This window comes from Brassica napus, chromosome C2, assembly GCF_020379485.1.
Source record: "Brassica napus cultivar Da-Ae chromosome C2, Da-Ae, whole genome shotgun sequence".
NCBI classification, from domain to species: Eukaryota; Viridiplantae; Streptophyta; class Magnoliopsida; order Brassicales; family Brassicaceae; genus Brassica; species Brassica napus.
In genome coordinates, this window is record NC_063445.1 from 20,143,026 (window position 1) to 20,165,974 (window position 22,949).

At 38.9% G+C, this 22,949-nt stretch overlaps 1 protein-coding gene across 1 annotated transcript; it reads left to right on the plus strand.

Annotated features, from left to right (window-relative positions):
* The first annotated feature begins 414 nt into the window (after nucleotides 1-414).
* On the plus strand, nucleotides 415-2,439 carry LOC111198014 (homeobox-leucine zipper protein ATHB-13). The gene is made up of 3 exons (XM_022711480.2): nucleotides 415-745; nucleotides 814-1,187; nucleotides 1,876-2,439. Exons 1-3 carry the CDS (start codon nucleotides 622-624, stop codon nucleotides 2,233-2,235), a joined length of 858 nt encoding a protein of 285 aa, XP_022567201.1. The 5' UTR covers nucleotides 415-621; the 3' UTR covers nucleotides 2,236-2,439.
* Nucleotides 2,440-22,949: the final 20,510 nt, after the last annotated feature.

Genomic DNA, 22,949 nt, shown 5'->3' on the forward strand with positions numbered 1-22,949 from the left:
AAGCTTCTTTGCTGTAAACCATTCTTGGGAAACCACATTATTGTTCTATATCTTGATGATTCTCTGGATTAACTCAATAACTACACTTCAGTTAACATCCAAATTATGAATCTCAGCACCACAAAATAATTTACTATCCTAAAGAGTAGTTAGTATATAACATGGTAAAGTCAACTGGAAACCACCAACATTGGTTTTAAAATGTCTATCTATAATGGAAAATGAAAATACAAAATGCGGTCACACTAAGTTTTTTTTTTGTGTTTGGTTTAAGTTGATAGAGTTTAACCTATTTGATCTTGTTAACTTTTTCTAACAAAAAGTTTTTCTTTTTTAACAATAATTAATTTCTCTATCCTTCTTCATCTTAAATGCCCTCTCTCTATAGGCCTTTCTATATAAAATGAAAAAGAAGAAAACAAATACCATAAGTGGTATAGTCTAGGCCAATTCATTTCACTATCTTCTTTTTCTCCCTCTTCTGTTTCCATTTGAGTCTCCTACTAGCACACAGATTATTGAGATCCAAAGATCTTAACTATATGGTGGCAAGAAGAATCTAAAGAGAAACAACCAAAGCTTAAGCAAACAGTCTTGTCTACTGTTGAAAAACAGGAGAAAATGTCTTGTAATAATGGAATGTCTTTTTTCCCTTCAAATTTCATGATCCAAACCTCTTACGAAGATCTACCTCCTTCTCTTTCACCTCTCCTTCCTTCTTGCTCTATACCTCAAGATCTTCATGGTACACACACATACACTTACTCATGATCTCCTGTGTTTTCTAAAGCTCTGTTTTTGCTCTGTTTTCAGGGTTTGCTTCGTTTCTAGGTAAGCGATCTCCAGTAGAAGGGTTAGAAGCTGGGAACATTATGAACGGAGAAGAGGATTATTCAGATGATGGGTCTCAAATGGGAGAGAAGAAGAGGAGATTGAACATGGAGCAAGTGAAGACATTAGAGAAGAACTTCGAGCTTGGAAACAAGCTTGACCCAGAGAGGAAAATGCAGTTGGCTCGTGCCTTGGGTTTACAGCCAAGACAGATAGCGATTTGGTTTCAGAACAGAAGAGCTCGCTGGAAAACAAAGCAGCTTGAGAAAGATTATGATACACTTAAACGACAGTTTGATTCCCTTAAAGCTGAAAACGATCATCTTCAAACTCACAACCAGAAACTCCAAGCTGAGGTAATTAATCTCACAATTTTCTTTTAAAAAAGTGAAAATTCAATTTAAATTCGATTTTTTATGTGTCTGATTACACTAGGGTTAAAATATTGAATCTTTTAGCTTTTTTAGAACATATGTTTTTAGTTTCTTTCTTTCTTGAATTGTAAAATATCAAGCTTTCTTGGTTAATAGTCTCAGAATTTCTGTTAGTTAAAGATTGAACTAAATTTTGTTTCGGTTTTATCTAGGTTGGGACTATAGATAACTTCTTATGATTTTAGTTGTGTTTTAACATTCTAATAATTTATTTGTATATGTTCAAAATTGGCGTGGTTTCTAACTTTCTATTTGATTAATGTGAAAGATCAAGTTTTATTTGGTTTTGTAATCTCATAATTTCGTTAGCGTACAAGATTAATTTATTTTCTTTCTGAAAGGTGAAAAATTAAGTTTGCATTTTATTTGATGATAATTATTGGGATCAGCAGTTGCTTTCACGTACGGTTAATAAACTCGACATGATTCGTCACTATTTTTTGGTATGATGATTCGTGACTTTTAAAAAACATCAGTATCTGTTTCCCCACTCTTGTCAGAACAGAGTTCTGAATACAATAGCTTTCTTATGCTTATCACATTATACAGTACTCTGCATTTTCTCTTAATTCGAATCTAATTTGATTTAAATATGTTATAAAATTTTCAGATAATGAGTTCAAGGAACAGAGAACAAACAGAATCAATAAATCTGAACAAAGAAACAGAAGGATCTTGCAGTAACAGAAGCGACAACAGTTCCGATAATTTCAGGCTGGACATCTCGACGGCTGTGCCATCAGTAGACAGCACAATAACAGGCGGCCATCCACCAGCGCCACAGACTGTTGGTCGACACTTCTTTCCACCAGCGACCGCGACGACCACCACAACGACTATGCAATTCTTTCAAAACTCGTCTTCTGGTCAGAGTATGGTTAAAGAAGAAAACAGTATCAGTAACATGTTCTGTGCAATGGATGACCACTCAGGTTTTTGGCCATGGCTTGATCAGCAACAGTACAACTGAAACTGGTCGACCTGTTTTTATTTCTTTCAAAGTTTTTATATATTTTGTTTTGTTTTTTTGTTTTGATATCAGAAAGAACATGCATGTTTCAAAAACTTGGAATCTATCATTCACTTTTGAGTTTTTCCCCCTTTTTGATCAATGAGATGTAAGAAGATGGGTAAAAGTTAAAGAAGTATATATCATTAAATACCATTTTTTCTATAAGTATAGAGTTATTCTTGGGTTCACCCCCCTCTAGGTTCACCAACCAATAGGATTTCATTATTTCAAATTCGATATTTTTTAAAAAAGGAAACAAAATATTATCAAGTTATATTATATTTTTAAAATAAAAAAGTAAAAAAAAATAGTAGTTACAAAAAAAAAAAAAATTCCTAAAATATTGTTAGCGTTGTCAGCAAAACACTAAACCCTAAATCCTAATCCCTAAACCCTAAATCTGAAACCCTAAACCCTTGGGTAAACCCTAAACCCTTGGGTAAACCCTAAACCATTGGATAAATCATAAACTCTAAATCAAAAACACTAAACACTAAAATCCTAAACCCTTGAGTGTTTTAGTGTTTAGTGTTTTTTATTTAGAGTTTATGATTTATCCAAGGGTTTAGAGTTTAACCAAGGGTTTAGGGTTTCGGATTTAGGGTTTAGGGTTTAGGGATTAGGATTTAAGGTTTAGTTTTTTCTTGACGACGTTAAACTTTTTTTTTTTGTAATTACTACTATTTTTATTTTTTATTTTTTTATCTTTTTACTTTGAAAATATAATATAACTTGACAATATTTTGTTTCCTTTTATAAAAGATATCAAATTTGAAATAACATAATCCTATTGGTTGGTGAACCTCTAGGTTCACCTAGGGGGTGAACCCAAGAATAAGTCATAAGTATATTATGGAGGAAAAATAAACATGTAGGGAGTATTAAATTGTGTAGTCGTGGGTAGTGGCACCATGGTCGTAGTCGTCGCATTCTTTTTTTTTTTCCCGGCAAGTTTTTTTTAATATTAATAAAGGGGTTAAACCCAATAACACGGTCCGAGGTCCAACCAAACAAAACCAAACAAAAAGCCCAAAACCCTATGGGCCACTAAGACAAGTTAACATTTCTAAGGCCCAAACCAAACTCGGCCGATTTCGGTAGGCCCGCGCGTCAAGGAAGCAGGACGCGTGGAAGGATAAGACCCCATCAGCACGACACGCGTCTCTTCCGCCTCGACTTGATCGCCACCATCTCGAGACCTCGCCGGAGCTCCACCACCGCAAACCTCGAGCTCAGATATACCGAAGAGCCTCCATCGAGGCCAACTCTTCTCTTCCACGCTTTGTCTCCACTTCGGAGAGCTTCATCGATCCAATCGAGAGCTCATCCGACAGAACAAACCACTTGGAACCACGAACCAAGCAACACACTCAAAGCACCAACGGGATCCAAAACCGATCCAACTAACTGAGACAAACTAAAGCCGGCAACGCAAGACTGAGGGAGCCTTCACCCCCTGGAGACAAAACCGACGACGGCGGATCTGAAGAAGCGTCCACCTCCCGAAGACAAAGTCGGCGGCGACGGAGCTGTAGAAGCCTCTTCCTCCCGGAAAAGAAACATCAACTGACTAAGAAACGATTAGCTTAACCGCGCCAAACCTCACAACGACCGCGTCTTTACTCCAACTTTAGATCCGCCGCGGAGGGGATCTGAACCAGAGCTCAGACAAGGCGGAGAATAGAGGAGACGAAAGAGAAGCGCAAGCCCCACATCGTAAGAGTATCTCGAAGGGCTCCTGCGACGGCACGCACGCTCACGCGCCGGCCGCTCGCTGGACCCAAACTTTACATCTACTTTCTCTCTCAACTCTCAAACTTTAGATTATATTGTAATCCTTTGTCGTAGTCGTCACATTCAGAAGTGGGAAGAAATACACAATGAAAAGGACATTTTCCATGTAGAAAATTAATACTTTTGTTTAAATCCATGAAATAAATTCTGCATATGTCATGATTTGGTCGAGCGGGTTAAACGAAAAGTAATGATGGGAGAAAATCTAAAGGATATAACTTTTGTAATCACGAGACCTTACAAAAGACGTATGATATTTTTGTCTGAAGATGCAGCAGAGAACACCATCAATTTCATAACCCTTGCCTTTTTCCTGTTTTTGTTACGTTATCAATTTCACCTCGTGATTCTATGAGAGTTCACCGTCAACTGGGTTAATTTGCTAACAAACAAAAATCCAGAAGTTAAACGGTTAAATCATAAATAAACATACCGATAGTAGTGATATACTGATAATTATATTTTGAGTTCAAATTTTATATGGTATTTATTATTATTTTTTAACTTAGACTTTCAAAAATGATTAAGATTACATACCAATACAACGTGTATAAACAGTGATGGGAGAGATTAGGGACAGAAATTCAAAACTCTCACAATCTAAAAATCATAAATTAACGTATACTATTTTAATTGGTTTAAAAATGATATGCATCCTCTTACATATATGTTTCTTTTGTGTTCTGTTAAAGAGGGATCATTTATATACTAAATCACAAGTTACTTTACTAATAAAATTCTGACATATAAAAATGTTTAAAATTTTTTTAAAAAAATAATATAGAAAAGAAAAACTTAACTGCAGAACAAAAACAGCTACAAAATTAATATTCAGATAACACAAAAATCCCTATATCTGTCTCACTACTTCATGAGATCACACACGATTTCAAAACTGCTACTCTTCATGCAGAGGCTTTGACTCACGATGATATAAGTATATCTGTACATGCAATTTTTTTTTTTTTTTTTTTTGAGAAACTTCAACATGCATTCAATGTAATTTTCGGCAATTCCATGCAATTGCTCTATTGATCCTCCCAGCAAGAGAGTGGTGAAATTTTAATTTCTAAACATATAGATTGATGGCTTTGATTATACTCTTTAAGATAATTTTTTCAAGGATTAAGAAAACACATTTTTTTTATGGTGAAGCTTAGTGAAAGGTTGGCAGATGAAGATTAAAGTCCAGGTTAGTTAGATTAAATATTTCCATACTCTTCCATCATAATTTTCTATCATGTTGATTTTTTTATGAATATTTATCTCCTCTAACGTACTTATAATAATTATCCTTTTAAGATTATACATTTGATCAATATCATTTTAAAGTAGACTAAATTAATTATCAATTTGCTAGGAAATGTTTATTGAAAGAATTTGAGAATGTTTACTGATATTGATACTTTAAAATAGGTTAGCAGTAAAATTGTGTTTTAGAACAAAATCTACTTATTTTAAAACATAATATTATTTTGAAAATAGTTTTGATACTATGTGTTATATTAAACATAGTTATATATATATATATATATATTTGAAATAAATAATATATACATAAATTATACTTTTGCTTAACTAAATTATTTATCAACCAAATAAAAATATTCGGGTAATTCAAGTTTTCGGGTTATCCAGTTTATAAATAGTATTTTTAGGATATTTGGTTATTTAAAAATTGAATGTAATTAATATTTTTAAATATATAATTTTTATTTAAAAATTCAGGTACTCATTTGGTTCTCGGTTCGGTTTCAATTTTTCAGTCATAGATATATAATTTGCTCTATTATTTAAGCAATTCAGTTCAATTTTGGTTTTTCAGTTTGGTACGGTTTGGTCTGTGGTTTTGGATAAATGTGATCAAACTTATACACTATCTTATATAGAAATTCGTTTAAAATATATTTAATTACAAAAGCAAACCCGTGCTTTCCAAGCGCAGTCAAAATCTAGTTATTAGTTATAAGTAGAAGATACTATGTGATTTTTACCAACGTTGAGTTGAATTAGTGGTAAAAGGGTTACAGTTGTAACTATCGTCACCCGGGTTCAATTAACCGTGGGAGAGACTATTTGCAATATGTTTAAGTTTCTGGTAAAGAGATGAAACCACTTTTTTTAAGCCAAAAAAAAGCTAGAAGATAATGTAAATGTGATACTCCAAGAGTAAGGTGAATAGCAAGCGACGTAGACACACACAGATTCCAAGAGAGATAGAGGAAACGGACAAATAGAGTTGGAAGAAAGCGAGCAAACAATTTGGGGTGGGAAAGTTGTCACTCTCCTTCTTAATCGACCCTTCCCCTTTTAACTTATTTTCCTCTTCCACGGTCAGATGGCCGACACTTTTTAAACTTTTCTAAATTTCTTATAGAGATCGATTCACTTTTATGATCAAAATTTGAAATTTTCACTATCTATTTGCATATAACATGTCTTTGTTATGTAAGAAATCGCTTTGTTCTGAACTTAGACGCCAGCAACAAAAGGAAGCGACAAAAAAAAAGTTGTCAATAAAAGTTGCTTGGGACCTTAATATGTGGAGAAACTAAGGCCAACATTGCTTTTAGTGACCTTGATGCAAAAGTCTGGCTGCCTTAAATATGAGAGATCGTAGGTCCATACATTATTACACTGTTCTCTTTGATTTTTCTTGTCTCAACATTTTTCCAATCAACGTTTACAAAAAAGGTTATCATCATCAACGAAATATTAAATTAAATTAGTGCTAATGAATACAGAATAACTTAGAAACATAAATTATAAACAAAAGGTTTTATTTCTTTGCTTCTCGATCCACCACTCTATTTTATTCTATAGATGGAACACTGTTTTCTGATTGTCTAGCCGAAGAAGCAGAATTTGATGGATGTCTTTGTGAATTGCTCTAAGAGTTTGGGGAGAGTCCAGTAGCAGAAAGCATCACTAGCTTACTGATTTTATTTTCAAAAAGTGTGTTGTGAAGCTTTTAAAATCAAGGTAACTGAATTGTCGATAGCTACAAAATCTCAAACATGACCAACATCAGATGAGAGAGTATCAATATAATGAGATTTTAATAAATTTTAAATCTAATAAAAATAAAAGCATGTCATTTACCAGCTTATTCAAAATAATAAATCAAAAATTTGAATGATCCATTTAAGGGTATATATACCTTCGCTTTTAGAGATACTCAGATATGATTATGGGTATAAAAGTTTCAATACTCTCTAGTCTCCGATATGATTATAGGAAATTTAAAATGACAATAAAACAAGATGAGCTGATTGTGGGAACCGAAATTCGCACTGTCGATTTCCGTTTAAATAAGGAAAGTTAGGAAAACCCTAATTTCCCAGAGGTCTCGGATATCTGTTAAATCACACGCCAAGCAATCAGAACACGCAATTAAAGACGAAAAGAAATAAGAAATCGTAAAAGAGAGCAAAAGGAGTTTTATTCCGAATCCGCGTATGAGCGTTACAACAAGGTAGAAGCCTTGGCCACGAGAGCTGTCGGCGAGATTCCTAATTCTAACAACCTAAGACTGCAAAACCTAGTTGCGTCGCAGCTCGAAATAACAAAAACGGAAAGTTGCCTAATTGCTCTAAGTGCTAAGTTTGCTCTGAAAAATCATCTCCCATGCTTCTCGCCTAGGACCCCTTATATACTGACTCCAAGGTCGGTTTACGCCTTTCCTCTTCTGCCCTTAAGCCGCCATAGCATAAAAATGGAGATATTCCATTTTTTCGATCTTCGTAATTATCTTCGAAATTTCGTATTTATCCGCGGAAACTTGACATTTATCTTCCCCTGCGGACCAAGCGTAAACCGTCATGCGGTTTACGGGCTGTTGGTTAAGAAATCGTAAGTTGGGCCTCGAGTCGTGTCTTAGGTCCCTTTGGGCCGTCTATCGACTCGAAGCGTTTATTACGACTTCTTTCGATAAAGAATGAACTTTCCGCGGTTTTTACGGTAGTTTGATTGATAATTTGGAAATGGCGGGGAACGTGAGATGGGTTCGCTACGGTATTCGGGAGATAGCATCGAAGGGTAGACGAGAATGCATGGACTGATGTCGTATCGACGTTTCGGAAGAGCTCGGTCGCTACGTAGCGACCGAACTTTGGTTCGAGCTCGATCGCTACGTAGCGACCGAGTGAAGCACGCGTTTGGTCGCTGCGTAACGATCCTTCTCGAGCTCTTGTCCGATGATTCACGTTTCTTCCGCAAAGGTTTTTCGTAAAGAATCTATTTCGAAAAAGTATTTGTCGAAGAATTTTTCTACGTTTTTCTTCTTCGGGGATTTGGACGTTAACTTCGTCGTAACCGTTTTTGACCCCAACAGTTAGCCCCCCAGCTCGTTAGAGTCGAGACTCTTGCGGGCGGTTTAGCGATTTTGGTGAAGTTAGGCATTTTGAATGAAGTTTACTTCAAATTCCACGGAAGAGAATTCTCGAGAAAACTTTTATTTAAAAAATATAAAATTCTGAGTCTCCCTTTCTATAAGTAGTGAGCTCTTGTCATTCATTTGCTTCACACCTTTCCTTCTTCAAACCTTCAAAAACTCTCTAGCTCCAAATCTCTCTCTCTTTTTTTTTTTAAACATGTCTTCTTCCCATGGTGACAAGCGAAGTTCCGACGTGGAGATGGGCGAGGCTACATCTCCGGCTCTGATTCCGACTTCTCCGGTCGAAGCGCCGGCTTGCGTTGCCGATCATCTCTCCTTTCGAGAGAAATTAGTTCATCGCCAAGCCGAGAAAGAAAAGGTTCGAGCCGGCGCCGAGTTACCGTCCTCTTCTGCACTGGCCGTTGCCCTGGGTCATGGGACCGAGGGCGTAACTCCGCGAGATACGGGAACTCTCGCAGGCTCGGTTTTTCCGGATGCTTCGGTTTTACCTGATGGATCGTCCACGACTCCAATTCTCGTCGAAGATAAGGAGAGGGCCGCTGACTCTATGCCGCCTCCTCCGGCCAGGAAGGAGATCGCTCTAGTGCTGCACACTCCTAGTGTTGTTCCGGTTACTCAGCCTAAGGGCCGTAAGAGGAAGTTTGCCAAGAGCGGTGATGGGGAATCTTCGCAGCAAGGAGGCTCGAGCATAGCGTCGGGGCTTCGCGGAAAGGTTTGTCGCTTACTCACTTTCTTGATCGTTGTACATTTTTCTAAAAGACAAAGAATCTCTAACTTTCTTCTTGTTTCGAAGTTCGTGTCGTTTATCAACGGGATGATCAGCGAGTGCGGTTCTGAGACCAGTCATCTTGCCGGGGAGTTGTTGGAACTTCAGGGTAGATGGTCCGAAACCGAGGCCATGCTGACGGCTGTCAAGGGTTCTCATTCCGTGAAAGTGTCGAAACTTGAGATCGCGATAGGGGTGCTCGAGAGGGACCTCGGGAAGACGGCTAGTTCATTGCTTAAGGAGAAGAAAGCCAGGAAGGCCAAATCTTCGGAGGTTCGTCGTCTTCAGCGTCAGATTGAGAGCGATGCAGGATTAGTGAGCCGCGGGATTCGAGAGGCCAAGGACGCTCTTAGTTCTGAGTTCCAAGCTCGCTTGGTGAAGATCTCCGCCTTTCTGGGCTCTCTCGAGTGCATTCGGAACAGGGATTTAGCCTTGGCGACGATCGAGGGTGGGATGGCCGTGGTTCAGTCGTTCCAAAGTGAGACTCCTCCGACCTTAGAGGCCGAAGAGGCCCGACTGTCCGGCTGCAAGGGAGATTTGGCAGTTGTGGATGGAGATTTCGATCTCATCCTAGCTGACCTGAAATCGTGCCTCCTTCCGACGTGTTCAGAAGGCCCTGAGGGGAAGGATCCGGTACTCGGGGGTGAAGCGGCTCCAGGTTTAGATGAAGCGACGGGTTAAGAGGGAGCGTGAGCTCTGAGGATGACTTTGGTTAGATCTCTTGCGGGGGATTTTTTTTTATGTTTGATGTTTCGGCCTTAAATGGCCTTATTTCGTGTTTTGGGACTGGCCGTGTGTGGCTTTGAATCCCCGCCGCTCTGCGGCTTTTATGACAAGATGGTCGAGTTGCATTTTTCATAAGCTTACGTATGGAGTGGAAGAAGGGTGATGAGTTGTCGTCTCATATCCTTTTTCGATGTGAAATGTTTTGTTCGAGATCTGTTTCGAGAGTTTTTCCGCGAGGTATCGACTTCGCGGGATATCTGAAGATGTCGAACATAAACATAGAGGCATGGTTTTGGGATCTCGTATCTTTTGGATATCATGCCTTCAAGATGTTAGAAACCAGTGCGCTGGGTTTAGGGCAAGACCTAGGTTTACTTTCGGTTTAAGATTTTGTGCGGTGACTAGCCGGCTATTGATTTATCTGTCGTGATTTTTACCTGATTCGTACCGATTTAAAGTCCGCGATAGGTTCTCGGCTTATATGACTTGTTAGATACGAATCGAGCATCTCTCCGGAGACAATTTTTAAGCCAACCGGAAGTGCTGGACCAAAATTTCGGGTTTCTTTTATAGCGCTATTATCCTTGTGTCGGATGTACGAGAGTCATCTCTACGAGATGGCTAAGTCTGTTTAGGACGTTAAGAGTTTGTTGTGATCAGCAACAAACTTAATGGTTAAAATTACCGTTTCGAGTCTTCGCGAAGGATATGTTTTGAGAAGATGTTAGTGCGTATGACTGTCTGGTCTTCCAAGAAAGTGTTTTTATCGAGGAAGGAAATTTCGTCGAAGAACGAATCTTCAGGCGTCTGCGACGTCTCGCGATGCTGAAGATTTGTTATTCTTTCGTATGCCGCGTTTCGTGCTTGAAATGTTCGCGGGCTTGAAGATGTTTCGCAATGTTGCAAGGGATTAGTCTTAGTCCTGCGTTTGGGAAACATTTTGGTTTGACTACGAATGTTCGCAGCCAAAATTGTTGTTCCTGTTTGGATTTGATTTGCGATCGAGGAGTTAGGACCAAGGGGTCGCGTAAATTTGTCCCCGGAAAGAGGCATCCTCCTATACCGTGCTTTATGTGGTGTTGGCCTTCCAAGATTTTTTTCGTGTCTATTTGAGGATGTTCCGTATAGCTATAGGAGCTCTGTTACGAGTTTTTCTTACATGCCGCATTTTACGAGTAAAACACAGCGGGCTTAAAGTGAATCGTAGTATATGGAACTTTGTCGATTTTTGACAAGTGGAACCTTTTCGTTAACTGTTTGGTTGTTAGGACTGAGTTTTGTTATGACGAATTTACCGTATGATTCCCGTTTTTGGGTGGTACGATAATTGTTTGTGTAATCGTTACTTGGCGTTTCAAGACAAATTCCGGATTACCGTTTAGCCGTCAAGTTATTGGAGCGGTGGTCGCTCAATTGTTTTGGCTTTGCATGAAGGCAGTGCTCAGCTTTATAGCCAAGGACGTTGTTGCCAAAGGATTAGACCATGGCACTTTCGTGCTGTCAATAAGGTAAAGTCGGTTAGAATCGTCCTTAAAGGGGATGCTGTAACCTAGTTCGGCTTCGAAGGAAATGCGTAATTGGGCGAGTGACGAATGGCGTTTATCGAGATTGATAGGCCGAGTGTGCCAATGGTGGTTGAAAACGTTTTTCCACTTTAGGGTTAATTTATACGATGAAAGTTTCGTATAATGTTTCCTTTATTCATATGGAAGTTGTTTCCTTTGTTTCCGAGGCAGAAAAAGCCTAAGAAGCTCGATACAGAGCCCGTGCGGAGTCAGTTGCGGGGTGATTTCCTGCTCGGACGTGACCAAGCGGAATGAGAGCGGATGCCAGTGAGTCGCGGGGCTAAAGAATGTGACCTTTCAGATCATGGTGCGAGGAAGTAAAGTTTATATTGGTCGTCCAATGTCGGATCATACAGCTTGGTTTTTTTCTATAAGGAAAGTACTTTTTCGTAAAACCTGCTACGTTTACTTTCGAAAGTTACTTCGTATGACATGATCTGATTATACGAAGGATTTTTTGCGTAAGTAACGGGCGACCGGTTTTTACGAATTTATTAAATTGACGCGACATATGGAGATGTCAAAATAACGATGTTTCCGCAGATTTTTGAGAAACGTTTTCGCTTTTGTTTTTATTCTTCGGTGAAAGTTTCTCTGAGTCACTCATGGAGTTTTACCAAAGGTTATTTCACCGAGATCTAGTTGCGAAACATTTTTGATGTTTTTCCGTGAGTCGGTTGGTTCAACGGAAAATGAGAGTGATGCTTTGATGCCTGAAGATTTCTCGTATAATGATTCTTATACGAAACTCGTTTTATCAAATCGGAAAAGATCTTTATGACTTCAGTAAATCATCGACTTTCATTCTGAAGTTTAGCAGAGGTTTTCTAAACGAATGATTGCGATGATAGATGCTGTATAGTCTTTGAGAATTTTTCCAACATGGTTTGGATCAGTTCCTAGCGTTTAGACGAATCTCAGATTGTCGTTTGCTTTTAGGATGATCTTGACGAGACATCGCATTGTATGAATATTTTTCCGCATATTTCTACGAGAGTTTGCTTTGTCGAAAGCGTTTTCTTGTTGAAAGCGTTTTCTTGATCTTGATGAGACATCGCATTGTTTGAATATGTTTTTGAAGTATGGGAGTATACGAGTATAGTATACACACCTACTCCGTCCCTTTTTTCTCGAGGAATAGAATGATCGACAGTCCAAGTCGATTTAAAGACAACGCTTGGACTGTGATTTGGTTGTTTCCAGGTTGAAGACTTGGAATATGTCGGTTCCGAGAGAATTGTCAGAAACGAATCGGTTTTAAGACGACGTTCATGTCTCTAGTTTTTTATCTCCTTAGGAAGCGAGCTTGATATGCGTGGCGATCGTTTCTCGATTTTCGGAGAGTTTAGATCGGTTTGCAAGATTTGGACGAACAGTTATGGGACAATATATCGAGACAGGAAAAATCACCTAAGATTTAGTTCGCTAGACTATCCACCTAGGTTTTACGTTCCCTAAAGTTCTATGACAGTCTCAAATGCGTTTTTATTTCTTAGTAATTTCCTACGAAAACTCCAAGTCTGATTTCAAAAATTTCAAGTTGCAAATACCTTAGTTCTCTCGAAGATGCAGTTTTGTCTCTTCTCAGTTTTGCTTGCTCGTCTCCCCTTCCTGTTCTTGTGTATGTTAGCCTTTTTCGATATTGGCGTTTATTCTTTGAGACTTGACATTTATCTTCCGAACTTGACTGATACGAAGTCAATAAAAAGGTTCAACGTAATCGTATAGTTTAGGCGGCTAAGGTGTTAAGTTAATCGTTGCCGTATTATACGATTAATCTGAATCAACGTGAGAAAACTAGTCTTCGCGGGTTTTTTTTTTTTTTTATCGTAAAGTTTCAATGGTAACTCCAATCGAGACGAAACAAGAGACGTTTCGATCGAGATTTAAAGGAGAACACAAAGATGGAGGTAAGGGCGAGTCGGAGTAAGCGAAGGAGTTTAGACGAGTCCTACTTGTTTTCGCCGTAAAATCTCAACGGAAATTCGATTGAGACGAAACGAAAAGCGTTTCGATCGGGATTCAAAAGAGAACACAAAGGACGATCTTTTTTAGGCCTGAAAGGTTGCTATGTAGCGAGCTGGAGGCCTGACAGGCCGCTACGTAGCGAGTGGAAGCAAGCCAAGAAGAGTCCTACTTGTTTTCGTCGTAAAATCTCAACGGAAACTCCGATTGAGACGAAACGAAAAGCGTTAGAGAACGCAAAGGAGGACCCTTTTTAGGCTTGACAGGTCGCTACGTAGCGACTGGAGAGTTGGCTTGAGCTCGGTCGCTACGTAGCAACCGAGCCGTGTGCTTGCTCGGTCGCTACGTAGCGACCGAGCTGTGTAATCGATTTGTTGCGCTTCCTTTTTCCGCGATTAACCTAGGGAACTTGTTTTGGTAAAATCCTTACGCATTGAGATTTCTTTTGTTCGGTAATGAGCCAAACTTATGGGGTTTGATAAGATTTATCGTTTCCCTTTATAAAAAAGAGAAATCGCGAGATCGTTTCATTGCACTTTCTGTGGCGAAAATTCGCAGCAGGTTTTCAATTTTCTCAGGAACTGTGGCGTTTGCATAAGCGTTGGCCATAAGCGCAGTGGCGGCTGGAGTTTTCTTACCAGCGTTGTTGCGAACTGCGATTTTCTCTTTCGTATTTCCAGGCATTGTTTTGATCAAGCTTTTTGCGGCTATGAGTAAGAGTAATCCGTACCCCCCCCCCCCCTCCTTCTAGCTCCAAATTGTGGGAACCGAAATTCGCACTGTCGATTTCCGTTTAAATAAGGAATGTTAGGAAAACCCTAATTTCCCAGAGGTCCCGGGTATCTGTTAAACCACACGCCAAACAATCAGAACACGCAATTAAAGACGAAAAGAAATAAGAAATCGTAAAAGAGAGCAAAAGGAGTTTTATTCCGAATCCACGTATGAGCGTTACAACAAGGTAGAAGCCTTGACCACGAGAGCTGTCGGCGAGATTCCTAGTTCTAACAACCTAAGACTGCAAAACCTAGTTGAGTCGCAGCTCGAAATAACAAAAATGGAAAGTTGCCTAATTGCTCTTTGTGCTAAGTTTGCTCTGAAAAATCCTCTCCCATGCTTCTCGCCTATGACCCCTTATATACTGACTCCAAGGTCGGTTTACGCCTTTCCTCTTCTGTCCTTAAGCCGCCATAGCATAAAAATGGAGATATTCTATTTTTTCCGATCTTCGTAATTATCTTCGAAATTTCGTATTTATCTGCGGAAACTTGACATTTATCTTTCCCTGGGGACCAAGCGTAAACCGTCATGCGGTTTACGGGCTGTTGGTTAAGAAATCGCAAGTTGGGCATCGAGTCATGTCTTAGGTCCCTTTGGGCCGTCTCTCGACTCGAAGCGTTTATTACGGCTTCTTTCGCTAAAGAATGAACTTTCCGCGGTTTTTACGGTAAAGTTTGATTGATAATTTGGAAATGGCGGGGAACGTGAGATGGGTTCGCTACGGTATTCGGGAGATAGCATCAAAGGGTAGACGAGAATGCATGGACTAATGTCGTATTGACGTTTCGGAAGAGCTCGGTCGCTACGTAGCGACCAAGCCCCGGCTCGAGTTCGGTCGTTACGTAGCGACCGAGCGAAGCACGCGCTTGGTCGCTGCGTAACGATCCTTCTCGAGCTCTTGTCTGATGATTCACGTTTCTTCCGCAAAGGTTTTTTGTAAAGAATCTATTTTGAAAAATGTATTTGTCGAAGAATTTTTCTACGTTTTTCTTATACGGGGATTTGGACGTTAATTTCGTCGTAACCGTTTTTGACCCCAACACTGATGAGACCCACTAGAATCACACACTTCGTTTCTATAAGTACACGTTTCTTTTAGCAAACCTTTTTTGGTTTGCTTTGCTTTTTTGGTTAATGGACCCTTTGAAACTTGGATGCTTCACCTACACTTGCCTTCCTCACCATCATCTCTTTCACGTAATATACTTATAAATTGTACTACTAGGAATATAATTTATTGTGTGCATATCTTTATGATTAACCTATGTTATAGAATCATGCGGCAAAAAAATTCTTTGATTTTGCTATTTAGTTAAACAAAAAAGGTTATAAACATTACTTGATAAGTATACTAAAAATTGTAGTTCGCAGCTTGTTTTCTTGAACATCACACCATACATAAATATATACTTTATTAATGTGATATTAAGAACTTGTTTAAACGCCCATAACCCCAAATTATGAAGATGTGGATGAGTGCCGGAGTGGGAACTAGCTAGTCACACGTGAGTTAAGACATTGTAAGTTTTATATTTTCTTCATGAATTTTCTAAACAAGTTTTTAATCGAAATCAAGACTTCATATAGATAAGAGCTGAGTGTCCCCGAAAAAAATAATAATTCAGGGGTCAAATCCATCAGTTACATTCTGGACGTAATTGTATAGATGCGACATATATTCGTACAATAATCTTCGGTGGTTATATATATTTAAATTTACAACGTTTCTTATAATCTTTTACAGAAAAACAGAAAAAACGTTTCTTATAATTGAGGATCAAACTGAAGCAAAATATCTCCGAGCGCGTACAAAGTTACAAGTCTAATCTAACTCAGTTAAAATAACTCAGAGCATCCAATAAAGAACAACTTCAACAAATTTGACAATTCACTCAAGCTAATTCACATACGTTGTAATATAGATTTAAGCCGCAAGAAGTATTAGTCAATACTTCTCTCGGTATCATGGTTTGAGGACGCCCTTCTCTCGGTAGCTCGCGGCGACCTTCGTGTTTCTCATCTAGTACTTGCGGTTGGTAGGTCCGGCATCGTCTCGTTATTAAACCTCTTGCTCGCTTGTGTTTGAGTTGTTCTAGGTATGATCCTATGTTGTTGTGTAGTGGCTACGGTGTTCTATTTCTTTTTCCGCTACTTGTTTTCTATGTATCGTCTGTTAAAAATTTAAAAATTGGTAATAATAATTTAACATTTTACCAAAAAAAAAAAGTATTAGTCAATATATAATATGAAATCCTTCAGTTAAAAAAGAAGAAGAATTAGTCAATATGTGAATACTTTGAAAATGACGAAGATAAATTTTAAATTTTCTTTCACGATTAGGAGTTAGCCTCTAACAATCTGGATAATTTGACAATCATTAAAATATTCCTAACTGAGTTTGATAATTAGACAATCATTAAATATATGTAGATAGGTAGTTTAAAGTAGGGCTGGAACTTATTATCCGGTATCCGGATTCGATTCAAAATGCTTTACGAAAATAGGATATCCGAGGTGTCTAGATCCAAATCCGGATAATAAATTTCGGATCTATCAAAGCGGGTTCCGGATATCTTGATTTTTAAGTTTGGATATCCATATCCGGATCTGTATTTTTAAAACATATTAAATATTTAATTTATTAATAATTACATTTGATATATAAATATTTATACACAAAATTAGTCTTACAATATTATATTTTAACTTTTATAATATTATATATATTTATAAATGTCGAATAAATATTTAATTTATATATTATTTTTTAGGATATTAGTATTTAATATATATATATATAAATTAATTTTACGGATCCGAATATCCTCGGATAGTACAATATCTAAACGAATATCTGAAATCTAGATATTCGGAAACTGCAGATTCGGATCTGGATACTTAATCCACAAGTTCAGATCCAGATACTAAATCAACAGATCTGAATACTCTGAATTTTTCAGATGTGAGGATTCGTCCGACCCTTAGTTTAAAGGAGGGTTAAAAAATACAAGAATGGACGAAAAAAGAAGCCATGTGGTATAATCTGAAACCTAGAGGATGCCATAATATTTAAAAACTGACGATAAAATGATGAGACAGAGATCAAACTTGTAAAATGCGCCAGTATGCATTAAGTAATGTAAGAATCTTTACGGGGTCACATGCATATCTATAATCTAAATCCTTTGCTGTGTTGCTGGACGAATATTAATACCTCATTTTCATAATTTATAGAACTCTTTTTAGGCATTTTTAGTGACAGTATATCAGATGCCAACATGCATTTTTCTAATATTTTGATATAATATAGTGGCTATAACTAAACAAAGAATTATATGTAAATAATAGCTGGATATGTGGCCATGTGTGTGAGATAAAATAGATCATACATTAGAAGTTTCACGAAACATAATTAGTATTAGAATCCAAATTTATAAGATTTTGGACTGTATAAATTATTGGACTCAATGTGTGGAAATATTTTTAACCTCTAAATAAAAGACTTTTAGACTTTTATCTACTAGTACTAATAATAGAAATCCCAATTAATGTCAAAGACTGTGTTATTTCATCTTAAAAATTGCATTTGTTAAAAAAAGTGAAATTATATATGTGTTTCAAAGGTTGTATTGTTTTCTCCTAAAAGTTGTATTCGTTGAGGTTGCATCTTTTTAGTTGCACCTAATCGCTTAATTTTTTAAAAGTTGCATACTTAACTATTCAATACTCATATATTTTCAATTTGATTGGTTGTAAATATTCTACGGTTGCAACTTTCTATTAATTGTTATATATATTCGTTTCTTACCGTTTAACTTTTAAAATGTTGGGTTGTTTCATCTTAAAAATTGCATTTGTTGAAAATAAATTAAGTTATATTTGTGTCTCAACTTTTGTGTTATTTTATCATAAAAGTTGTATTTGTTGAAAAGAAGTTAAATTATATTTGTGTTTTTTCAACACCATCTCTAAAATATAGTTATAAGAGTTGTGCGTTTTAATTAATTTTAAAAAGTAGTTACCAAAGGTTGTATCCTTCTATTTGTACCAAACCGTTTAACTTTTTAAAAGTTGTATATTTTACTATTCAATACTCATATATTTTCAATTTGATTCGTTGTAAATGTTATACGGTTGCAACTTTCTATTAGTTGTTATATACCTATTCGTTTCTAACCGCTTAACTTTTTAAATTTTATGTAATCTAATGGATAAAATTTTAGTTTCATTTTTCATCTGACATCATCAATGCTAATGTAAAGGGTATCTCTCCGTTTTTTTTTTTTTTGAATCGTCACTTCTCAAAAGACACGATCTTTCAAACTAGAATATTTTAACAAATTTATATATCGTTTCTCCCATCAGATCACCATTTTTCTTATTTCTATTCACTTTTTTATCATTTTTTCTTCAAATTTCTCTGTCGCTATGCGAATTCTTTTCTTTATAGATTAATATCGCTTATCCGATTTCACCACCGTTAAACCTAATTACGTATTTGTTTCTCAGCTGTTAATCTCTTCTTCTCTGACAAATTCCACTCTTTTTCTGTTTCCCCAACCCACTAATTACTAAATTTAGTGTTTGTGTGAAGTTACCAATCTTAGAGAACGTATCTTCTTTCTCAAAAACTGTTGATCTCCTCTGATAATGTTTCTCATCCAGAATTTCAGAGGGCATATCTATATGATCCGCGATTCAAAACTGTAGGACCCAATTTTGGTCGATACCATAATGGGCCGCGATCAAAGGCATGAGCTTTAAAGGGCCTGAGCATATAGCAAAAACACGAGTTCGAAGAAGAGTCGTCGAAGTCGCGGAGATCGTGCAACAAGAGGCAAAGATCTCGGAGCTACCACGGAGATCTTGAAGTCTACTCACTATAAAGAGAGAGGAAGAAACACAGAAGTGGAGGCATCGAAAACCCTAGAGAGAGCTACACATTTACTTCGATCTTGTTGTCTTCCCATTCTTAGATTCTTTCATGACCGATCTCATTTGTATCACTCGATCTAGTTCAATTCAGTGTATTCGACCTTAATCATCAATAAAATCCATTTTCACCTACTGGAAACTATTTAATATCGTTGTGTTCTAATAGATATCGTTGCCTACATCATTTGTCTTCCCTAGATCAAACCCCGATCACTATCAAATACTTTGTGTAGATTTTAGGTTCTACATTTTGGCGCCGACTGTGGGGAAGATAAACGAAAAACATCTTTGCTAAGAAACTGATCTAAGTTTCCTAAGCACGACTATGGATCTCAACCAAACCGGAACCACATCGTCGGGAATCAACGACATCGATCCTATCGGATCCGACTCAGGAGCTGGAGTAACCCCAACTGGGTTAACAGGAACCAATGATGCGACCGAAACAGCCCCGACACAACGAGTCCCTCTAATCGGGACTTCGAGTCAAGATCGATCTCTTCCAATCAATCAGACAACGGTTCCGGAACGAACTGGAGCTCGAGTTTAGAACCGCCCCGGAGATAGATCATCCTCCGACGACCTAACCCGATCCCAATCCAGACCGATCTCACCGACTCCTCTAGCCCAAACCCGAGGAGAACTAACCGAACTCCGAGGAATGATGACAACTCTAATCGACGAGGTTCGTAGTCAACAGATCACCAACCAAGCTATTGCTAATAGACTGGACCAAGCCGAAAGGGAGCTCACAGAGCATCGAGCTGCAAGTGTTCGGGAAAGAAATCAGACACCCCTCGATCCATTAAGGACGACGTCCAACCCCCAAAGCACTGGACTGTTCGGCACTCCAGAGATCCCAAGCGCCCGGTCCGGACGCTACGCATGAGAAAATTCGCAACGTCCACCGCCGCATGGCGTGACCCACCGAAGCTTAAGCTACAGTGGACTAAACGAAATCAACACTGGACTCCAACGCCCACGAAGCACCTCGATCCAATTCCAGAACGGATCGACGGAAAGGAAGGGGGAGCCAAGAACACAAGTCTCACCACCAAACCACTCTATCTCCGAGAATCGAACTACATCCGCGACAAGGACCTTCCATCAAGCAAGGTTCAATAACCCATCAGAACAAGCTCGGAGACACGATCTTCGCGGTCCCGTCAATATCGACCCCCAAAGGGAAAACTTGGGAATCCCGAACGAAACTGGAACCTTCCAAAATTATATCAAAAGGAACGACGCCGAGCTCAAAAGGATACATGCGATCATACACATGGCGACGAGCTCCGCTCCCGATATAGACATGGTCATCAAGGAAACGAGAAGGACCCTATTCAGAAAGAGAATTGCCAGCGTAAGACTGCATCACGTTGGGAAACTCAAATTCCCCGAATACGCTGGGAGCACAGACCCGAAGGCCCATGTGCGAGCTTTCCGTCTAGCGATATCGAGAGCGCACCTCACCGATGACGAGAAAGAAGCCGGATATTGCCGTTTCTTCGCCGAAGAACCTCACTGGAGCCGCCCTAGAATGGTTCGCTGGACTAGAAGAAAATCCTATCGACAACTTTACCCAGTTGGTATCTACTTTCCTCAAACAATACTCAGTCTTCATAGAGAAAAGAGTTACCGAAGCAGATCTCTGGAATCTCAAACAAGCGCCTTTCGAGCCATTAAGAGCATACATAAACAAATTCCGAGAAATCAATGCCAAAATTTCACATCCGAACGAAGTCGTTGCCCTCACAACATTAAAGAATGGCGTCTGGTTCTCATCCAAATTCAGGGAGGAATTGGTGGTACGAGCACCTATCTCGTTGGACGACGCCCTGCACCGAGCCTCTTATTTTGCCACTCACGAAGAGGAAGTCGCAGCCTTGAAAGAACAGTATAGCGAGAACAAGAATAACGCAACCAAAAAACCAACCACCAAAGGGCAACATTCCTACGCAATAAATAATTCACCGCAAAAGTTTTCAACATACGATCTTAGAAAATACTGCACTTTCCATGATCGCAAGGGCCACTCGACCGAAGAATGTCGAGCCTCACTTCGCAATCAAAACGAAAATAAGAAAACTAACGAAGAAGTCGGAGAAGAAGAAGAGCCAGTGACTCCGAAATCCAACCGAAAGGCCAAAGCCACAACAAACAAAAGAGGCAGAGAGGTCGAACATGAATCACCGAACTCTCCACCCCCAGCCCCGAAGAAAAGAGTTGACATGATTTCATGGGGGCAGAACAGCAACGCAACCGATGAAATCAAGAACCAAACCAAAGGAAAAATTCGCTTCGAGATCTCGGTAGCAATCCGTGCATTGGAAAATCCCGACGAAGTCACTCCTCCCCCCTGCATCACTCCATACAACCCAAACAAAAAACCTCCTAGCATAAAAGTCTCCAACTTCAAGCGAAAGAATAAAATGACCAAGATTCGCGAGCTGCTGGAGAAACCGATTCAAAAACAAGACAGAATGCAGACTCTCAATCGCAATCTGTCTGGGGGGCAGAGACACTACCGACCAGCACTAACTAAGAGATGGAATTTTCCGGCCCACAACAAGGGCGAAAAATGGATCGACTTCATTTACGGAGGCTCCAAGTTCTGCAATTCGGTCAACTTAATCAATGCATACCAATGGAGAGCGGAAAAAAACGTAGGAATTAGAGAGCCCTTGTCAGGTCCCGATCACGAAATCACCTTCAACGAAAACGAAACCGCAGACCTCGATAAACCACACGACGATGCTCTCGTGATACGAATCGACATCGGCGGTTGCAAACTATCCCGAGTAATGATCGACACCGGAAGTACGGCCGACGTCCTCTTTTATGAGGCGTTTAAAAAGATGAGATTCACTAAAGTGCTCCTAAAGAAATAGCGAACTCCCCTCATCGGCTTCGCAGGAGAGATCACCTACTCTCTCGGTTCGATCGAGCTCGCGGTAACCGCTGGAGAAATCAGAAAAATCATAGAATTCATCGTGATAGACCGTCCATCCCCGTTCAATGCAATCCTTGGGAGACCCTGGCTATACAGCATGAAGGCTGTCCCTTCGACATATCACCAATGCCTGAAATTTCCCACCTCGAAAGGAATCGAAACCATCAGAGGAAGCCAGGGGAACTCCAGGACATGCTACCTCGCAAGCTTTAAGGACATCGAGCAACACCTTTAATCAGGCATCCAAAATTAACAACCGACATACTCACGCACACGAACAATCGAAAAACATACCCTATCCTTGGGAAAATAATCGAACTACGTTATGACTTGATCCCTCGATGAGGGTATGTAGGCAACTCACGATATGAGTCCAGTAACCCCCCACCTACAGAACCCAAAGTGGACTTACCGCAACATCCGAAGAACAACGGCATGACAATATCAAAAATTGTCTTTCTTTTCACAAATATGTAACAAACAGAATCCGACATCTTAATAAATACAGTTCCCAGACATTCGAACACACCAGACTTCTTGTATCTGAAAATCGCATAATTGCAATAGTTGACCAAAAACCGGGACCCTGATCAAGTCCTCGGTCGCGGCCAACTCCGCCAACAAGCGCGACAAAAATAACTAACAAAATCTTTTGTTACTTCGAAACCGTCGATAAAAGTATCTACAACAAATCGACACTTGGCCCCAAAAGATCGGCCTCGCAGAAAACATAAAAATGACAACAAAAAAGGGACCCACGACCTTTTTTTTATTAAATAAGAAATAATAGAGCAA